At 55.2% G+C, this 19,397-nt stretch overlaps 9 protein-coding genes across 9 annotated transcripts; 5 read left to right on the top strand and 4 right to left on the bottom strand.

Moving 5' to 3' along the window:
* Positions 1-437: 437 nt before the first annotated feature.
* MKK02DRAFT_35027 (cAMP dependent protein kinase catalytic subunit) lies at positions 438-2,023 on the top strand (the record flags this gene model as incomplete). The annotated part of the gene is made up of 8 exons (XM_053089061.1): positions 438-556; positions 589-742; positions 774-946; positions 977-1,241; positions 1,272-1,476; positions 1,508-1,647; positions 1,677-1,906; positions 1,939-2,023. 8 exons carry the CDS (start codon positions 438-440, stop codon positions 2,021-2,023), a joined length of 1,371 nt encoding a protein of 456 aa, XP_052949164.1.
* Positions 2,024-3,175: 1,152 nt separating this feature from the next.
* On the bottom strand, positions 3,176-3,433 carry MKK02DRAFT_14095 (uncharacterized protein; the record flags this gene model as incomplete). The annotated part of the gene is made up of 2 exons (XM_053085538.1): positions 3,176-3,217; positions 3,251-3,433. Coding segments are annotated over 2 exons (225 nt in total), but the record flags the coding sequence as incomplete, so codon positions are not given.
* Positions 3,434-3,614: 181 nt separating this feature from the next.
* On the top strand, positions 3,615-5,937 carry MKK02DRAFT_35026 (heat shock protein; the record flags this gene model as incomplete). The annotated part of the gene is made up of 9 exons (XM_053089060.1): positions 3,615-3,745; positions 3,779-3,940; positions 3,972-4,181; positions 4,231-4,820; positions 4,865-5,081; positions 5,149-5,172; positions 5,221-5,370; positions 5,437-5,818; positions 5,854-5,937. 9 exons carry the CDS (start codon positions 3,615-3,617, stop codon positions 5,935-5,937), a joined length of 1,950 nt encoding a protein of 649 aa, XP_052949162.1.
* A 312-nt stretch (positions 5,938-6,249) lies between these two features.
* MKK02DRAFT_19001 (bud site selection-related protein) lies at positions 6,250-7,332 on the top strand (the record flags this gene model as incomplete). Its single annotated transcript, XM_053086032.1, has 4 exons — positions 6,250-6,430; positions 6,461-6,646; positions 6,678-6,789; positions 6,819-7,332. 4 exons carry the CDS (start codon positions 6,250-6,252, stop codon positions 7,330-7,332), a joined length of 993 nt encoding a protein of 330 aa, XP_052949161.1.
* Positions 7,333-7,723: 391 nt separating this feature from the next.
* On the top strand, positions 7,724-10,941 carry MKK02DRAFT_39683 (muts domain V-domain-containing protein; the record flags this gene model as incomplete). The annotated part of the gene is made up of 27 exons (XM_053090726.1): positions 7,724-7,853; positions 7,889-7,938; positions 7,970-7,984; positions 8,020-8,035; positions 8,067-8,222; positions 8,253-8,325; positions 8,355-8,458; positions 8,489-8,575; positions 8,608-8,679; positions 8,714-8,844; positions 8,875-8,901; positions 8,933-9,085; positions 9,117-9,162; positions 9,194-9,343; positions 9,375-9,392; positions 9,450-9,543; positions 9,575-9,599; positions 9,631-9,802; positions 9,834-9,845; positions 9,877-9,973; positions 10,005-10,052; positions 10,084-10,152; positions 10,203-10,309; positions 10,340-10,452; positions 10,483-10,648; positions 10,680-10,772; positions 10,805-10,941. 27 exons carry the CDS (start codon positions 7,724-7,726, stop codon positions 10,939-10,941), a joined length of 2,361 nt encoding a protein of 786 aa, XP_052949160.1.
* A 383-nt stretch (positions 10,942-11,324) lies between these two features.
* On the bottom strand, positions 11,325-13,844 carry MKK02DRAFT_39682 (putative 1,4-alpha-glucan branching enzyme; the record flags this gene model as incomplete). Its single annotated transcript, XM_053090725.1, has 16 exons — positions 11,325-11,366; positions 11,399-11,571; positions 11,603-11,678; positions 11,710-11,872; positions 11,904-11,972; positions 12,004-12,076; positions 12,108-12,420; positions 12,452-12,740; positions 12,773-12,878; positions 12,910-12,957; positions 12,989-13,020; positions 13,052-13,151; positions 13,183-13,488; positions 13,520-13,722; positions 13,755-13,782; positions 13,817-13,844. 16 exons carry the CDS (start codon positions 13,842-13,844, stop codon positions 11,325-11,327), a joined length of 2,049 nt encoding a protein of 682 aa, XP_052949159.1.
* Positions 13,845-14,373: 529 nt separating this feature from the next.
* Positions 14,374-15,629, bottom strand: MKK02DRAFT_29456 (formate dehydrogenase; the record flags this gene model as incomplete). The annotated part of the gene is made up of 5 exons (XM_053087825.1): positions 14,374-14,811; positions 14,843-15,145; positions 15,178-15,430; positions 15,478-15,559; positions 15,593-15,629. 5 exons carry the CDS (start codon positions 15,627-15,629, stop codon positions 14,374-14,376), a joined length of 1,113 nt encoding a protein of 370 aa, XP_052949158.1.
* Positions 15,630-16,101: 472 nt separating this feature from the next.
* On the top strand, positions 16,102-17,776 carry MKK02DRAFT_39680 (UNC-like C-terminal-domain-containing protein; the record flags this gene model as incomplete). Its single annotated transcript, XM_053090724.1, has 3 exons — positions 16,102-16,695; positions 16,726-17,250; positions 17,282-17,776. The coding sequence occupies 3 exons, from the start codon at positions 16,102-16,104 to the stop codon at positions 17,774-17,776; spliced, it is 1,614 nt and encodes a 537-aa protein (XP_052949157.1).
* A 31-nt stretch (positions 17,777-17,807) lies between these two features.
* On the bottom strand, positions 17,808-19,287 carry MKK02DRAFT_39679 (Abscisic acid G-protein coupled receptor-domain-containing protein; the record flags this gene model as incomplete). Its single annotated transcript, XM_053090723.1, has 4 exons — positions 17,808-17,981; positions 18,012-18,549; positions 18,580-18,990; positions 19,022-19,287. 4 exons carry the CDS (start codon positions 19,285-19,287, stop codon positions 17,808-17,810), a joined length of 1,389 nt encoding a protein of 462 aa, XP_052949156.1.
* Between the last annotated feature and the right edge of the window lie 110 nt (positions 19,288-19,397).

Genomic DNA, 19,397 nt, shown 5'->3' with positions numbered 1-19,397 from the left:
TGGACGCGTCGAACGTGAAGTATGGACCAAGCTGCTTAGCTGAAGGGGCAGCTGAAGCGGAGCAAGGAGTAAGTGGACCAGCTTGACCAAGATCCGGAGATCAGGCACGGTCACCTCCGCCTCCGTGGGGCTCCGCTCCGGCTAGCTTATTAGAGATCGTCTTGCATGCACTGGACCAAGGCGTTTCATGCAGCTACCTCTATTGGGCCGGGGTGTACAGTGCCTTTAGATATGAGCTCTCCTAGCATGCTATGATAGAGGGATGGTGGAGAAGACCAACCGATTAGGAGGCAATCAATCGAACGCGTCAAATTGATTTGTCTTCCGGAAGCGGTAATAAACGCTAAAGTGACGATCATCCCTCCCATCTCTCCATATCCGCTGGCCATAACACTCCACCTTTACTGTGTATACACCCTTCTCCTTTGTAGATCGCCATGTTCCAGAAGGTGTCTGATAAATTTCATCGCAAGCAGAACTCGTCTGGCAAGCCTATACAAGTTCAATCAACACCAGGCAAACCAGCGTCCCAGCCGCAGAGTCTAGTCCACGAGACGTGAGTATGGCCTGTCGCTTCGCTGATTGTAGACATACTCAGCCGTTCGCTTCTTCCTCGGCGGTCCTCGTACAGCCAATGGCAGTACCAGTGCAGGACCGCAATATGAGTGTGCAGATGGCGGATGCTCGGGACCCCGATGAGGATGAGCGCATCAGGGAGAAGGCTAGAGAAGCGCAGGAGCAGGTGGGTCGGCGTGTGGCCTCGCTAACGTCAGGCGGCCCAGGCTCAAGCCAACCTTCACAATGCAACGCAGCAAGCTCGTGTGGCTGCCATCAATGCTGCTGCGGCGCAAGCAGCGCTGGACCCCTCCTCTGCTCCCGCTGCCGCCCAAACTGTCCGCAAAACAGCTGGCCGCTACGCCCTTGCAGACTTTCACATAGAGCGAACGTAAGTCGGCAATTGACGGAGCTGATGTAGTCTCGGGACCGGTTCCTTTGGTCGAGTTCACCTTGTCCGCTCCAAGCACAATGGACGGTTCTACGCCGTCAAGGTGCTCAACAAGGAGAAGGTGATCAAGATGAAGCAGGTCGAGCACACCAATTCCGAGCGAGAGATGCTGGCGCGGGTCCGCCATCCGTTTTTGGTCAACCTCTGGGGAACATTTCAGGATGTCAACAATCTGTACATGGTGATGGACTTTGTCGCTGGCGGAGAGCTGTTCAGCCTGCTGCGAAAGAGTCAGGTGAGTTTTGTCCTGACCGTGCTGACTCAGCGCTTTCCAAACTCGGTCGCCAAGTTCTACGCCGCCGAAGTCGCGCTGGCCTTAGACTATCTCCACTCCCTCGATATCATTTACCGCGATCTCAAACCAGAAAATCTCCTCCTCGGCGCCGATGGCCATGTCAAGGTCACCGACTTTGGCTTTGCCAAGCACGTCCCGGATATCACTTGGACACTGTGTGGAACTCCTGATTATCGTAAGTCTGCAATCTGCCTCGCTGACAGCAGTCGCCCCTGAAGTCGTTCAATCCAAGGGGTACAACAAAAGTGTGGACTGGTACGCTCTCGGTGTGCTCATATTCGAAATGCTCGCTGGGTACCCACCATTTTTCACGGAAGACGGGAACCCGATGAAGTTGTACGAAAAAGTGAGTTGCCGTCCTACCCCGCTGATTAGATTATCGCCGGCAAGGTCCGCTATCCTACCTACTTTGACGCCCTGGCCAAGGAGCTGCTGAAGAACCTCCTTGTGGGCGATCTGACTAAGCGGTACGGAAACCTTCGCGCCGGCTCATCCGATATCTTTGCGCACGCTTGGTTCGCCGAGGTAGACTGGGACAAGCTGTATCGGAGAGAAATCCCTGCACCCTATGTACCAAAGATTGACGGCGAGGGAGATGCCAGCCAGTAAGTCCGAGCATGAGCGAGCTGACGCTTAGATTCGACCGATATCAAGAAGCAGATGTCAGCGAATATGGCAAGGAGGGAGTCAGTCAATGGGATCATTTGTTTGGTTCTTTCTAATTTGTACATCATCATGGAAAAGCCTTCCACATCTACTGTTCTCAATCATGTGGTACCGCCGTTCTATGCGTGCTACCTGTTGAATTCACGAGCGACCAAGAACTCGAATCGTACCTATGTTGGATCCACTCCGAACCCGCCAAGACGGATCAGGCAGCATAATGGAGAATTGACGCAAGGCGCGCGCAAGACCAGCCGATTCAGACCATGGGTGGGTTTGGGCGCGACTGAGCTGATGGCAGGAAATGCTCATGATCGTCTATGGGTAAGGAGGGACAGGATGTAGCTGATTAGATTTCCGAGCAAGTTGACTGCACTCCAGGTGAGTTCAGCTTATACCTCGCTGACCGCAGTTCGAGTGGGCATGGCAGAAACCCGAGGTGTCGCGTCACCTTCGCCCAAACGACGCGCCGCTGTTCAAAAAGGATGCGAAGCGGAACTGGGTCGAGCGCAAGGTCCTGTGAGTTGATCGTTGACCGGGCTGATGTAGTGTTGCGGCTACCCTTCTCTCTCTACCGCCCTTCTCGCGACTCCCTCTTCACCTCCGCTTCTTCACTCAGCCGACACTGTCTATTTACGAAGGGCTTGACGTTTCTTTGCCCAAAGTCACAGTCATCCTCGATCTCGGAGGAGTCGCTGGTGCCGGTACTAGAGCTCCGGATACCCCAGGCGTCACCGAGAAGGGTCCCATAGACGTCAGTGATACGGAGCTCAGAGAAGCTGCATGGGCGCAGTGGCAGTCGGAGCCCGAGCAGATATGCGTTATATGCACCGAGGAAACGGAACAGGTACGTCCCTACGCTACACTGCTGATAGATCCATGAATCCTTCTTTCTCTGCCCCGAATGCGACGCCATCGCCCATATCCCCTGTCTCGCTGCCCGCTTTCTCCAGGACTCGGAGCGAATCATCCCCACCTCTGGCTCCTGCCCTCGTTGCGACAAGCCCCTCGAGTGGGGCGAGGTGATGCGCGCTTCCTTTGGTCGCAAGGCGCTCGAGCGGCGGGAGAAGGAGCGGCCGAACAGGCGGCGTAAAAAGACGGCTGCGAGCGATCTGGAGAGCTCGATGGACGAAGAGGAGGAGGAATGGGAGGGGTTTGAGCGAGAGATGCTAGCTGTTTGAGGTAGGGGCGGGGGCGGGCGGTGTAGTTGGGGTAGCCTCATCGTCGGTTGTAGCATAGTCCTCATAGTCAAGCTGTCATCAGCGCTGTCTAAACTTGTAACTTACATAGTCATAGATGACCCGTACAATCAAGCTGCAGCTCGGACAGGTAGCAATCTCCTCGCCGTTGCGCAGCTGCGACTTGGTGATTTCGAACCGGTCGCCGCATGGGCAGGGATAGTGATAGACGCGTGCTACCGCATCCCAGGCAAAGTCCTCTATCTCTAGCTCATCATAGTAGCTGACCATTGCAGGTAGGTGTATGGTGGATGAAGCTAGAAGGAAATTTGGTACTGCCACACCGAGAATTTCCGATATACGTAAGTTTTCGCCACCCAGCCAGCCGATCCTTCTAGCAACGTCAGACATTTTTCGGTTGTACGTCCATCTCTCACCTGCATTCATCTCATCTCCAAAACATCCATCCATCATGAACGGTATCACTAGAGCACTCCGACGAGCACCCCTCAGACAGGCACTCCCTACAAAGCGCTTCAACAGCGGCAAGGTATCCGGACCCGTCATCGGTATCGATCTCGGAACTACCAACTCTTGTGTCTCGTGAGTCATAAATGCCGATCCCGCTGACGACAGCATCTACGAAGGTGGCCAGGCCAAGGTTCTTGAAAACTCGGAAGGTGCCCGCACTACCCCCTCCGTCGTTGCCTTCACCAAGGATGGTGAACGTTTGGTCGGACAGCCCGCCCGGCGGCAAGCTGTCGTCAACGGCGAGAACACCATCTTTGCCTCTAAACGGTGAGCTTACCCTTGACATTGCTGACTTTAGTCTGATTGGCCGCAAATTCAAGGACGCCGAAGTACAGAAGGATCTCAGCAACGTCCCTTTCAAAATCGTCGCCCACACCAACGGTGATGCATGGGTCGAAGCCCGTGGCCAGAAGTACTCCCCCTCCCAGATCGGTGCCTTTGTCGTTGGCAAGATGAAGGACACTGCCTCGTCTTACCTGGGCAAGCAGGTGAAGCACGCCGTCATCACGTAAGTCTATCTTTTGGACGTTGCTGCTCGTGGACTTTGCTCATTGCAGTGTTCCCGCCTACTTCAACGACTCTCAGCGTCAAGCGACCAAGGATGCTGGTGCGATCGCCGGTCTCGACGTCCTCCGTGTCATCAACGAGCCCACCGCCGCCGCCCTCGCTTACGGTCTCGACAAGCAGGACTCGGCCGTCATTGCCGTTTACGATCTCGGAGGCGGAACATTCGATGTTTCCATCCTCGAGATGCAAAAGGGTGTGTTTGAGGTCAAGTCGACCAACGGTGACACGCACCTCGGAGGCGAGGACTTTGACATTGCGCTCGTAAACCACATCCTTTCTGAATTCAAAAAGGAGACTGGCAATGATGTGTCGAAAGACCGCATGGCCATCCAGCGTATCCGTGAGGCGGCGGAGAAGGCCAAGATCGAGCTCTCCAGCACCGGCGCTACCGACATCTCCCTCCCCTACATCACTGCCACCGCCGAGGGCCCCCAACACATCAACCTCAACCTCACCCGTTCCCGCTTCGAGCAGATTGTCAAATCCCTCGTCGACCGCACCATCGAGCCATGTCGCAAGGCTCTCTCGGACGCTGGTGTCAAGGCTTCGGAAATCAACGAGGTCCTTCTTGTTGGTGGTAGTGAGTATATCTTCTGCCAGATGCGGACGCAGCTGATGTATAAGTGACTCGTTCGCCAATGGTGGTCTCCACTGTCAAGGGCATCTTTGGCCGGGAACCTAGCAAGGGTGTCAACCCCGACGAGGCCGTCGCTATTGGAGCGTCGGTCCAGGCTGGTGTCCTCGCCGGAAACGTCACCGATATCCTCCTTCTTGACGTTACTCCTCTATCCCTCGGTATCGAGACTCTTGGAGGTGTCTTCACCCGTCTGATTACAAGAAAGTGAGTTGCTCGTATGATCTCTTGTGCGAAGCTGACTTCTCCGTACTACGATCCCAACTAAGAAGAGCCAGACATTCTCGACTGCCGCCGAGTAAGTTCATTCCAGCCTGTAGTCGCGCCGACCTTACTAACCTATCAGTGGCCAGACAGCGATCGAGGTGAAGGTGTACCAGGGTGAACGAGAGCTTGTCAGGGACAATAAGCTCCTCGGAAACTTCCAGCTCACCGGTCTCCCACCAACGGCCAAGGGTATTCCCCAAATCCAGATCACCTTCGACATTGACGCTGAGTAAGTTGTTCTTCCAAAGACTCGGAGTCCCGCACATCTATCTCCGAAACAAAGCTGATTGATCAGCGGTATCGTCAACGTCGGTGCCATTGACAAGGCCACCAACCGCGAACAGTCCTTGACTATCGCCTCGTCCTCGGGTTTGAGCGACAAGGAGATTGAGCAGATGGTTGCTGCCGGCGAGCGATTCGCAGAGGAGGACAAGGCACGCAGGGAGGTCATCGAGACCGCCAACAGGGGAGAGAGCTTTGTCAACGACACCACAAAGAGTCTGCAAGAGTTTGAGGCGCAATTGGACAACGCCGAGAAGGAGAAGGTCAAGGGCCTTCTCGAGGAGCTCCGGGAACTTGCGGCGAAGGGAGCAGCTGGAGATGCTTCCGTGACATCGGAGCAGATCAAGGGAGCGATGGATGCCGCTCAGACCGCTTCCCTCGGTCTCTTCCAAAAAGTGAGTCCATTAGTGCGAGCTCGGCTGATCATTAGGTGTACGAGAAGCGCAATGCCGAGTCACGAGACCAACCCTCAGAGGATGCCGAGAAGCCCGAGGAGAAGGAGAAGAAGGATTAGACAGCATATAGAGAATGAAGCACCTCTCTCATCACTAGCAGTTCTCTCAAATTCAGGTGCGAGACTTGCGTTTTTGGGCATCTAGAGTATACGAGGTCTTGTCATCGCCTACCAGGCAGGTCGAGACATGTGACCTGTGAGTATAGAGGGTGCAAGGGGGAGGGAGAAATACCATAGTCTTTTACAGGCACTCAAGCCCAGGCTGTTGCAGGAAAGACAAGGTCGAGCACGAGGTACTCGTGCATAGGTGCAGACTGGAAAGAGTGGGGAAAGTGGGGAAGTCGCCACGTGCTCGCCGAAAACAAAAGCTTCATGAACAATTGTGCAGGCTCATCTCCCTATGCATCGACAGTGACTATCGATATGCGCATCCTGTCCATCCAATCTCACGTAGTCTCTGGCTACGTCGGTAACAGAGCGGCCACATTCCCTCTCCAATTGCTAGGCCATGATGTAGACGTGATCAATACAGTCCAATTGTCAAACCATACAGGTGAGCGAGATCTGGGATAGAGCTGATAAGGCTACGGCCATACCAACGGACACAAGACCACCCCCGAACAGCTTAACGCGATATTCGAAGGGCTACAAGTCAACGGGATAGACAAGTATGACCGAGTTCTTACTGGGTATATACCCGGCGCAGAGGCTTTGCGGAAAGTCCAGGGCCACATCCAGCGCTTACAACCCTCGATCTACCTCCTGGACCGTGAGTCTCCTATTGGCCGTGCTGAAAACAGCCGTCATGGGAGATATCGGTACCGGTCTCTACGTCTCACCTGATGTTGTACCGGTGTATCGCGAGATGCTGGGGCAAGCAACAATGATAACTCCGAATCACTACGAGCTAGAGTGAGTTGGGCTTTAGCCAAGCTGATCAGGTTACTCTCAGAAACAAAAATCAACAACCTTCACGATCTATCATCCGCCTTGAGAATCCTTCACGACAAGCACAATCTCGAACATATCGCGGTATCATCGATTTCACTTCCGGACCAAATACCGGATCTCCCGTCCCCTCCTTCCACCTATACCGACCTGCTCGACCGCTCCTTATCTGCATCGTCAGAGACCCTTCTCTGCTTTGCGAGCAGCCGGAAGGGGGAACTCGTTGCTTTTGCTCTGCCATCCCTAGAGGGGTACTTCAGCGGCGTCGGCGATCTCTTTTCGGCTCTGGTGCTGGCGTTCTACGAGGACGACTTTGCTGGGGCGGTCGGACGCGCTCTTCATGTCGTCCAGGCGATTCTCCTTGGCACGGCTGCTGGTCGCTTCTCAAAAGAAGTGACCTCACTAGGAAGGGGAATGAGGGAGAGGGAGCTGCGCATCGTCCAGGCCCAAAGTCATATCCTCGCATCGCATAGGTGGCCCGGCAGGCGAGTAGATACATCGGGGTAGCACGGCAATGAAGGGGAGATGTGATGTCCAGCGAAGCAGCATTTGCGTGAGTATGGGGTCTGCTTCAAGCGCTCATCACACAGCATACACTCGTTTGGCCGGGCGGTTGCTGATATGAGCTTTGTATCCACCTCTGCCTGAACTTGACGCATGTCCGAGCCTGACTTGTTCAATAGTCTGATATACTGATATCTGTAACGTTCTCTCTACCATACATACCGACCATGGGTGCTTCTAGCAGAGGTGACTAAGCTCGAGTAAGGCATCTCTATCAGCAAGCAAGACCGCTGCTTAATTTGATTCCGCTCGTTTCAGCTCGTTTCAACCTTACCTCCACTTTGCGCTTTCCTTCCTTCTCCCTTCTATACTTTATCCTCATTCATCGTACATCATGTCTACAGCTACAGGTGGTATCGCTCGCAATAACACGTCGAGGGGAGCCCCCACGAGAGCCTCTGGACGCGCCTCGACGGTCGCCGAAGACGGGCTCGACTATACCGTGGCCATCATACAAGGCAGAGGTAAAGGCGTGATGGGACTTTCAGCTTATACCTAGGGAACGGAAGCGAGATTGGCATCGCAGCAATCTCAACAGCAACTGCAAGAGTAAGTCTCCCGTCGGCTGAGCTGATCTCAGGTGGTCTTGACACAGGTTGGTCGGCCCATCAAACAAGCTAACCTTGCAAGATCGCAGATGATATATGTAAGCTTTGCTTTGGCTCAGCTGACGCCAGCCTTCCGAAAGACTCTACAGCAGCTCATGATCTGCCATCCGCTCACTGCAATCTTACCTCCCATCTCGGGCGATGATCAGCTGGCCATGGCCATCGAAGAAGAGTTCAGTATCGAGCCTTTGACCGCTGCGCGTAACCTTTGGAACCGAGATGAAGGTGAGCTTGTGTGAGGACGAGCTGAGACAGGTCTTCGCGTCCTCCAAGATCTGTCCGCCAAAGACGAGCAGCACGCGTCTACCCTAATGACCGCATCGGACAAGTGGGTGAAATCAAGAAGCAGCTAATCAGATACCTCACTCTCTGTGCGCTCTCTGCCCTCTTCAAGTGGCTCGAGGGGAAGGGGATTACCTTTGGCCGCAACAGCGTGTCGATGAAGTTCGAAAATCCAGAAGGTGAGTCGCGCTCGATGACGCTAACGCCAGACACTGTCTTTATCGACGCCGAAACCGTGCGCAATCTCGAGTTGGTATCGAATCAGCTATCCAACAAGACGACCAACACCTTGTTTGGTGAGTGGACCCCTGAGCTACGCTAATTGCAGGTCTCCTAAACACCTGCTATACTCCGATGGGCGCTCGCCTTTTACGATCAAACATCATTCATCCCTTCAGAGGTAGGCGTCCACTATGCGCAGCTGACACATTTAGCTCAACAAGCCTTAGAGAATCGGCTGGATGCTGTGGAAGGTGCGCCACTGCAGAATGTGGCTAATGTAGAACTCTTACAGGACGAGTCTCTACTGGATTCGATCAGGAGGGAGCTAGCGCAATTAGCCAAGGTGAGCGCTATCATGACTGCGCTGATGTAGATCGACTTTGAAGCTATCCTGGGCAAGGTAAGAATGTGAGATGCTGACCTAACGACAGATGATGCAGGTGCCCAAGTCCAACGAGACTGCGGGTATGTTTGAGCAGCGCGTAACGCACATGCTTCAGATCCGGACCCTCATCATGGGGGTGGGTCGAGTGGGAGAGATTCTTGCACCCGCCACTGCGCCTTTACTTCAGTCCACGGGGAATGTGAGTAAAGTAGTAGAACCAGCTGAAATAGACTCTCCGCAACGAAGAAGTCAGGCGTCTCGCAGGTTACATCGGAGGTAAGTCGAGTACTTGTCCCGCTGACTTTAGGCCACCTCGTCGACGATGCACATCTCAAGAAAGCCAGCAGAGGACAGGCGGCCAGAAACATCAAGCTCTTTGCTGTCCGGTCTGAAGTCGTACCGCTGCTTGGCGTTGCCAGAAAGACTTTCTCAGAGAACGACATGGATATTAGGGACTGTAAGTGATAAGCAAATTTAGGCTGATGTAGTGCTCCGCGACGTGAGCAGTAAGTGAGGTGGTGATCAAGCTCACCGAGCCAAATACGGCCTAGACATCCAGCTAGACTGGACCGACACGGGCTACCGTTTCAGCACTTTGACGGCTGATGCTGACGCGCTGCCCAACGAGAGCATCAACGTGGAGCGGGGACCGAAGAGGTGAGTCCAGCATGGGATGAGCTGATTGTAGGACGCGCTTTGCCACCAGCGACTTGGTCAGTACACAAAGGAGCACTCTGACCGTAGCTCAAGCGGAACTCTCGCATGATGGCAGCTCAAGCGGACATCTTCTCCATCAGCGCTCAGGTCGTCTCGCGTATGATCTCAGAAATCGGTGGGCATGTCGGGCTTCTCCACTCGTGCTGCGACTCGCTCTCGGTCATCGATGTCATCTCGAGCTATGCCAATATTTCGCAAGGTAAGTCTTGGTTTGGCTATAGCTGATGCAGGCCGTGCATGTAGTGAGTGGACGACGAAACGAAGCTGAGGCAGCTCGCCCCGTCTTTGGCCGTACCATCGCCATCAACGAGGGGCGACATCCCATCCTCGACAGGCTACTGGGCGCTGGCGAATGCGTTTCGAACAATGTGTGAGCCTATCGTCAACCAGGCTGATGTCAGATTTGCGGCAGATGGAACCAGCAACTTTCAGCTTATTCAAGGGGCCAAGTGAGACTTTCATAGGCATCGCTGATGAAAGCATGTCGGGGAAATCTACCTTTCTCCGTCAGATCGGCTTGTTGACGATCCAAGCTACGATTGGCTGCTTGTGAGTGGAGATTCGGCGTAGCTGATCAGTGTACCTGCAGAATACGCAAGCATCATGATTCCGGACGCTATTCTCACCCGGCTGTCGAACGATGACTGCCCCGAAAAGTGCCTATCGACTTTTGCCAGCGAGATGGCCACGAGCTCGATGATACTCGGTGAGTAGTGATCAGTTCCCGCTGATGTAGGTATGGCGACATCCGGCTCTCTCGTCATCATAGACGAGCTCGGTCGCGGAACCTCGCCAGCCGAAGGTGTCGGTCTGGCTCATGCTATCGGCGAGGAATTGACCCGGAAAAAGGTGCGCTGATGTTCGAGCCAGCTGACGCAGGCAATGACATTCTTCTCGACCCACTTTCACGTCCTCCCCACGACCCTATCGACCCATCGAGGACTGGTCAGCATGCACCTTGCTGTGCAGTCGACCGGTGGAGACGAGTTCAACGCTGTCTTTCAGTACAAGGTGGTCCAAGGACCCGTGCCGGCATCGCACTATGGTAAGTCACAAGCTGACCTTGCTGACGACAGGTCTTGAGCTGGCCAAGCTGGCTGCTTTGCCGCCTAGCGTTCTGACCAAGGCCAAGACCATTGCGCATCATCTGGCGGACCAGGATGAGGAAGGTGAGTCTGGGCAGGGGCACAGCTGACGTCAGGCAAGAAGAATGATGGTGCTACTCGAATTGCAGCCAGGCGAAGGGCGCTCTTGGAGGCAAGTCGACCGGCGATCTCGCTGACGTTAGCTTCGACAGAGGTTGTTGACACTCGCTCAATCCAAGCTAGCCGACAATGAGCTCGCCAAGGTGGCCAAGAGGTACCAGAAGGAGTGTCTCGACCAGTTGGTTCAGAGCATGGGAAATTAGTAGAGGTAGCTGAGTATGCACTGAATTCGGTTCGAGAAGGTGCGCTACGGAGCTGTTGTACTCTAACATTGTCCATATTCTGCGTCGGTCTGTTTTACTCTTGCTTCTTATCGTCACTCGCTGTTTTGCAGATATGTGAGCCTCGGTCATAACCAAAAAGGCGGCGGAGACGAAGAAAGAGGACCGAATTGACCAGCGGGGTCGGAATTTAGGTCAATCTGGACTTGTTTATAGGACATCGTCGCCTTTGACGGCCTGATTAGTACTTGCACGATATGCATTCCTAACCTTTGCATGATCATTGATTTTGATTCTACAAGCCCAACACCAAAACCGTACGGCAGGGGGAGTACACCTTCAGTCAGCTGTGACATAGTGAAAGCTCACCTGGACCCAGTTGCGGCGCCCATTCCATTCCATCGGGGTCGTAAAGTATTCTCCATTCATGGCGATACGCTCGTGACCTCCGAACCGCTTTTCGTCGCTGTTGAGGATGACCTTGTACTTGCCCGGCACGTCTACGCCGACGCGGTAATCGACAAAGGATTGCGTGGGGTGGACTATGATCAGTCTGTTCATCCAGCCACCTACAGTTGAAGATGAAGAGGAGGCCCGCCCGCTCAAAGACGATGACCTTGTCTTGTTCATTCTTCAACGAGACGTATGCCTGGGTGAGCTGTGCCGGGCGCTAGACTCACCTGGGGAGACTGAAGCCAGTGATACTTGTCCTCGAGCTGATTCATGACCATGTCGAACTCGTTGAGATACCGGTAGCGCAGAAGCTGGTCGTCTACGAGATTGAACTGTCGCCTGGCATGCGCAAACGAATTGCCATTGCCGGCACGGGGGAAGTCCATCCACCTGAAGTAAGCTTTGACAGACGTATACTCACTCAGGGTGGCCAAACTCGTTCCCCTCAAAGTTGAGGTATGATTCACCGCCCAAGGTGTGGACCAAGAAGCTAAGATCAGCCTTGCCATCTCGATACTCACCGAATCATCTTGTGCAGGGCCAAGCCTCGGTCAACAATTGCAGTCAACGGCGATAGGTCGGACATGTTGGTGTCTATTATCAGCGAAACCAGGGGTTGACTTACACATCTCCTTGTCCATGAGCCAGAACGCGAGCGTCTTGTCGCCGACCAGTGCCTGATCGTGCGACTCGGCGTACGCAACGCTCCGCTCCATGTGCCTGCGGTTCGTCAAAGTGTGAACAATGTCGCCCATTTCCCACGCAGCATCGGTCGACTCTTTGAGCAGCTTGATCCACATGTCCGGAATGGCCATGGACAAGCGGTAGTCAAAGCCCACTCCGCCTTCTGCAACGGGCCGGCAGAGCGTGGGCATGCCAGAGACGTCCTCGGCGATGGTGATGACGTTCGGGTAGACTTCGTGCAACATGTAGTTGGCCTAACGTTAGTCAAGTCTAGACTGGACTCACCAGCATCAGGTACACCATGGCCTCATTGTCGACCGATTCGCCGAAGTACTCGTGATAGCCACCAGAGAAGCCAGTACCCATACCGTGATGAGTGTACATCATGCTGGTGACGCCGTCGAATCGGAAGCCGTCGAACATGAACGTGTCCATGTAGTACCGGAGGTTAGACAAGAGGAAGCGGAGGACCTCGTGGCTGCCATAGTTGAAAAGACGCGAGTCCCAAAGCTCATGCCGGCCTCGAGCCCCCTCGTGAAAGTAGAGGTGGTCGGTGCCGTCAAACATGTTGATTCTGGATTTAGCGTGGCTGGATGTTTTACTCACCCGTCAAGAATGTTTTTGCAGGCGTGCGAGTGAACGACATCGAGAAGGACTGTGAGGCCGAGCTCGTGCGCCCTGTCGATGAGGGATTTGAGGTCTTCCGGTGTGCCTGCCATCAGCGGATACGACAAGGTACTCACCGTAACGGGAAGAGGCAGCGAAGAAATTGGTCACTTGGTAACCGAAAGCTGACATTAGCGCATCCAGCGAAGAGCTTACAGGCATAGTAGGCGTGTTCCATGACGGCCATCCTGTCGTCAGCGCGTTCGTCGTGAAGTTCACATTTGAATGCAGTTGTATCCAAGCTTCTTGATTCTGGGAAGTACATCGTGCTCGAACTCCTTGTAGGTCGTAACTCGCTCGTTCGGACTAGAGATCCCGACTAATGTCAGCTCTGTCTGCCTAGTACTCACCATGAGCTTCGTATATTTTCAACCCCTCGACCGAGTTTGTAGAGTGCGGTTGCTTGAACTGGTAGATCTGCTCCTTTGGCGGGTTCCAGAAGCGACCGTCATAGATAGGAGAGATGTTGAGGTCTTGGGTGACTCGGTTGATCCAGGCTGGAATTCGGTCGACGCTTTCTCCGGACGGCAGGGTCATAGAGATCTTGACCATGGAATCGTGGGGGATGGCGCAGGCGCCGGACTTTGGCGGGACATAACACTCCCATACGCCAAAGGTGTTTTTCGTCATGGGGTTGGCTTCGTGAGACCAGCCGTCTGTTGTCAGCGCGGAAGATGCGGTACTCACTAAAGTCCCCAATAAGCCTAGCCGCGACTGCATTCGGTGCCCATTCCTTGTAGCGCACGCCTCCCTGAGCGTCGACTTGGAAGCCCATCATCTTGTAGCCCTCGGAGAACTTGGCGATACCGCCCTCATGTTCGTCAATGGCCGACAAAGCCTTCTTGAAGAGGTTGTACCGTGTCTTGATGGCGGGTGCGTAGGGTTCGAGCCTGGAGTGAGCTGTGAAGGCGTGAAAACTCACCAAGGGTCGAGCTCAATAACGCGAGTGCCTGGGATCAGCACTTAGCTGGACTGGGTACGTACCTTCTTGAGGTAGGGTCTGGACGCTCATGGTGGTACAGTGGATGAGTGAGAGGTATAGATGCAGAGGCGAGGAATGCGGTTCAAGGTTGGCGAGCGTCATAGCGGGCGGTAGTGGGGCCGCAAATGCCGTAAGAGGTGTAAGCGAACCGCGTGACTTTGCGACGCGCCTGTTTTTGCCTTCTTGTTTTTTCTTTCTATACTCTATGTTACGGGCGGTCGCAGCTTGCTTTCTTTAGCGTTGGGATGCCATGATTACTCATCGCAGTGCGAGTCAAGATACAGCCGGATCTAGCTGCAGTGACACCAAGTATGCCGGCCTCAGATCATGCGCCTGCCTTTTGCCCCAGCGATGTCTGACGAGTTTGACAAGACCCCTACTCCCACTTGTACCCTCTTGTACCGATCTTCTCAGGGGCACGCGGCAAAACCAGATGTAGTACGTGTCCGCGGGAGATTGGAGAAGAAGCCAATTGCAGTGCGTGTGAAGAGAGGGTGGGAAGCTACCAGGGGGAATGCATTTACTTCTCGCGCTATGAGCTACAACCTATAATTACTTCCTAAGGCCCTGGAGGCTTCTGGCCCGTGGCGTTCTCCTTCCTCTGACCATACGCCTTGCTAGCATACTCGCCGTTCTCCACGATGAGGTTTCCCGGGTCCTGCTTCTCGCCCGCGAGGTAGCGCTTGATGATGTCCTTCGTGCCTTCGGCGTACCGTTTCTGGGCATCAAGCGTTGTACCGGACATGTGCGGGACCATGCATTGGCCTCCGCCGTTGGGGTTGCGCATGGTCCGCCAGACGTGGTCCTCGGGCGCAGGTTGCACGTCCCAGACGTCCCCTCCATAGCCGAGAAGGTGGCCGCTAGAGACGGCGTCGGCGACGGCTTGACGCTCGCAGATGGCGCCACGGGCGGTGTTGACGAGCCAGGAGCCCTTCTTCATCTTGCTGATGAGCTCGGCGTTGAAGAGACCCTTGGTGCCTTCGTGGAGGGGGCAGTTCTACATCAGCGCATCCTAAAGTTAGACTCACGATAGTGACCAGGTCGCACTGCGCGAGCATCTCCTCCAGAGACTCGACCCGCCTCGCCTTGATCGCCTTGGCAGCCTCCGCCGGGAGCTCCGCATAGTCGTAGTAAAGAAGCTCCTTGCAGTCGAAGCCCTGAAGACGCTGAAGGACTCGGTAACCGATACGACCGACACCGACGGTTCCGATGACCTTGCCTTCGACATCGAATGAGTCGCGAGCGACGGCAGCGACATTCCACTTGCCGGCAACGATTTGCTCGTGAGCGGGGGTGTAGTTGCGGACGAGGTTGAGGATGGTGAGCACAACCTAGGGTCAGTTACGCCCCACGTCCAACGTACATGCTCAGCGACCGAGACCACGTTGGAACCGGAAACCTCGGCGACGGTGATCTTGCGCTCGTTGGCCGCGTTGAGGTCGACGTGGTCAGACCCGACACCGGCGGTAACACAAAGCTTGAGCTTCTTGGCCTTGGCGATGAGGTCGGCGGTGAGGTAGCCGGGGTGGAAGGGGGTGGTGATGAGGATCTCTGTGTCGGGGAGCTCCTTCTGGAAGACCGAGTCCGGCCCCTCCTTGTCGTCGGTGACGATAAGCCTGGGATCAGCCATGAGCAACGGGGAGGACGATCACAAAGCACTCACTCGTGACCCTGCTCCTTGATCCAATCCGCGATGCCGAGCTTGTTCTCGATGGTGCCGAGTAGACGGGGCTCCTCCGAAGCGGCTGAATGTTAGCGCGAACGATGCGGGAGCTCACCTTGGCCGCCCTTGTACAGCACAGCGAGGACCTTCATAATGACGTAGGGTTGTTGGGTGGATGAGTTCTGATGTGGGTGGTCTGATAGACGAAATGGGAATGGACTTGGAATGGGTTGCTGTGAGGGTCCCAAGTGGCTGTCCTACATATATACCTGTCACCCTATGTAGCCTTGTCTTGGTGGACCACTCGGCACCGCGCTAGCCGGCGAATGACGGTACCGGGTAAATGACCGGCCGGCGCGTTCTCTCAAATCTCGCCGCGAGTCTCTCAAATCCATAGGGCCTCTCTCAAATGGGGGTCAGACTCTCAAATAGTGACCCTCGGGATCTCAAATAGACCACTCTGAACCGCCAGAGCATGTTACGGGCGAGAAGCAACCAAAGACCGCCACTTCGGCCGGATGACAGAGCTGTGGAGACCCCAGTGCCTGGCGGCGAATCCCGCCTGACAAGGAATGCTGACTTGAGCGAACCTCAACATGCACATCTTCTTGACAACAGCATATCATGCGGATAGCCCTACCGCTCTACCTCGTCGCTACCATCCTTGGCTTCGTCTACGCTGGGGATGCACAAGACGAGGTATGCCCGGCGCTAAGCCCCATCCTTCATTGGACAGCCCCAAAATGCCCCGCGGCCGACGCGCCGAAGGTCATTCCGCCAGCCGAAGAGCAAGACCTGCCAGGCTTTGAAGAATGGAAGCGGCTCCAAGAAAGCCCAGAAGAGCCTACCCCTACCCCACTCCCCTCCGAGCCAGCCCTGACTCCCAGCCCGTCTCACACCGAGCGCCCGATCTCCAATCACAAGTACAACTATGCCTCGCCCGATTGTGGCGCACGCGTCCATTCGTCGTCCAAGCTCAGCCAACACGCCTCGTCGGTCCTGCACAAATCGCGCGACCGCTACATGCTCACACCCTGCAAGGCGGGGGAGCACTGGGTGACCATCGAGCTTTGTGACGAGGTCAGGGTGGAGGCGGTGGAGATTGCCGTCTGGGAGTTTTTCAGCGGGATCGTGCGGGAGGTCAGGGTCAGTGCGGGCGAGGAGGGCGAGCAGGTCGAGGTGGGGACGTTCGTGGGAAAGAACGTCAGAGGTGTCCAAGTAAGTCAATCGTGAACATGGCTGATACAGGTCTTCACGCTGCCCACCCCCACATCCTTTTATCGCTTCCTCAGGCTCGACTTTTCCTCCTTTTACGGTTCAGAATACTACTGCCCGGTATCCCAAATCAAGGTGTTCGGGATGAACCAGCTCGAGGCTTTCAAATGGGAACAGAAGGGCAAGGTGGAAGAGGTAGAAGTCAAGGTGGAAGAAAAGGTGGACGAAGCCGCGGTAGCGAGGCGGAAGGAGGAGGAGATGCGGGAAAGGGAGCTGGGCGAACTGGAAAAGCTCGTTCAAGCACAGGCGAGGCGACACCAGGAGACCGATGTTCTACCAATTCTCGACGCCGGCAACAGCACCAAACCGGGTCGGCGAGACTCGGAATCCATCTATGCCTTTATCATCCGGCGCGTCAATGACCTCGAGGGAAATTCATCCCTGGTGGCGAGGTACATTGACGAGCAGTCCAAAGCGATGCGGACCATGCTCAATAAGACGGAGCGGGAAATTCTGAAAAAGCTCGAAGTGGAGGATAGGTCTCGGTGGGAGCAAGAAGTGAGTTGGGCTGTGGCAACTGCTGACGTAGCGTATGCGCCATGAGGATCGTCTCGGCCGGATCATCTCTCAGCTCGAGCAGCAGCGAGCGGTACTCGATCTCGATCGGAAGAGCATCGAGTCGCAACTTCGGATTCTTGCAGATGAGCTCGGATTCGAGCGGCGGCGGGGGCTGGCTCAACTGTTCATCATCATTGTCATAATCATCCTCGGGGTGGCGTCGCGGAGCACCACAATTGACGCGCTGCTTCAGCCGCTGCTTGCCGAGGCTAGGCGGCGAAAGCAGTCGCTTCGTCCTGATCGTCGCAAAACACCCATCCCTCGTTCCGCCTCTACATCCGTCGACTTTTTCCCCCGCCCCAGAGCATCCCTTCCTCGGCCAATGCCGCATCGGCGCATCGCGCGGAACGCACATCTGCACGCACTCAAACCCTCGCCCCGCGAGGTCGACTGGGCCTCGGCGTCGGAGGTGGACGAGGCGGAGGACGTCACCAAGGAGCTCAAGGATATCTGGAATGCATCCTAGATGCAGGCTGAGCCAGGCAATTACTTATCCGTCAACTTATCTTGGAAGATACAAACCGATAAACTAGCGAACTCCCAGAGGCTACCAAAAATACGACATCGAACGTCCGCCCAAAAACAGAAAAGTCTGGAAGTGACGCTAACAGCAATTCGCTATCCTTCAAGGTCGACCGGAGCTGCACTAGCAGGGAGATGACGTAGGTGGACTGAATCAGCGAGGTCTAGGCAAGACTTACGAAAAGCTGAGCGAGAATGAGGAGGAGGAATCCTGCACCGACATTCTTGCTGGAGAGTTTGAGAATCCGCGCCAGGCTGCGAAGGACTTGTGCCAGCGAGGAGAGGATGATGAGCCCGGTGAACGCCAGCGAGATGGCGCGGGACCAGACCGCAATGTCGACCTCAATAGGAAGGCTACTGAGGGTGAAGGCGATGAGGTAGGAGATCCAGTCCCCGCTGTTGTCTTTGGTTGGTGGGATGAAGATGGATGGAAGGCACATGAGGATACGGGCCGCGCAATAGATTGCGAAAGCATAGCCGATGACGTTGTAGCACCGACCCCGGAACGTCCGCGCGTAGTCGTCATTCGCCTTGTATTGGCGCATGCTGGTGAGGGATTGGGACGCTTCACGTTCCATGGCGATGAGACCTTGCAACTCGCTGCCGCCGAATAAACGCTTCGACCAGGACGAATCGTCGCTCTGCTTTGCCTGGAGATCTTGCCGGATGCGCTGCAGGGAGCGTTCTGCCTGGGAAATGTCGGCTTCGGTCGCGTTTCTGCATCAGCGACGAACAAACAAGGCTCACCTCTTTCTAGTTTGCAGATAGATCCAGGCCGTCTGGACGGCACCAAAGCCGGAGAGACCGCCGAGTACGAGAACCCCCATGACAACCACGCGGCCGAGAGAAGGAGCCAACCATCCGGTCCATGCGTCCTCGCCAGACGTGACGTAGGGAGGGATGCGGGTAAAGAGAAAGGCGTAGAGGGTGAAGGGGAGGAGGGCGATGGCGAGGCGAGTGGGGATGGAAAGGGTGTTTTTACGCCGATAAGTGAGAAGGAGGCACTGCTTGAGTGGTAGGACGACCAGTATCATTGCGATGAGAATATAGAGAGAGGCTGTAAAGTGTTGCTGCCGGCTGGAGAGTAGGTCCAGGCCGTTGAGCATGACCAGTGTGAAGAGTAGACATGACTCGGAAACGCAAAGCGAGAAGAGTATTCTGCATCAGCTCGGTCACACTATAAGCTCACCTTGCCGCACGGTTCAAGCTTTTGGTCTCTTGTCTGTCACCCTTGGTGCTCTGTACTGTCTTGACAGTGCTTCTCGCCTTCGAGTCGACGCCCTGCAGCTCGATACCTCCCGCAGTCGCGTCATCATCCAGAAAGAGGGGAAGGGTGGACTCTGGCGCGGAGATGTCGCGCAGAGTTGGGTCGAGAGTGGCGAGGAGGAAGCGTCGGGAGGCGAGAAAGTAGACAACTCTGAGTGCTAGGAGTATAGCAGATGAGGCTGGGTCCATCTCGCATAGTGTATGTATGGACGTGATGCAGCGACTGACGCTATCGACCATCTGATTAATGTGATTCTCGGCATTTCAGGCACAATCTTGTCAACATTGCCTCTCAACCA

Source organism: Dioszegia hungarica, assembly GCF_025882075.1.
Source record: "Dioszegia hungarica strain PDD-24b-2 chromosome Unknown MKK02contig_2, whole genome shotgun sequence".
In the NCBI taxonomy this organism is placed as follows: domain Eukaryota; kingdom Fungi; phylum Basidiomycota; class Tremellomycetes; order Tremellales; family Bulleribasidiaceae; genus Dioszegia; species Dioszegia hungarica.
Note: the sequence above shows the minus strand (reverse complement) of the source record. Positions and strands in the feature narration are given on the sequence as shown.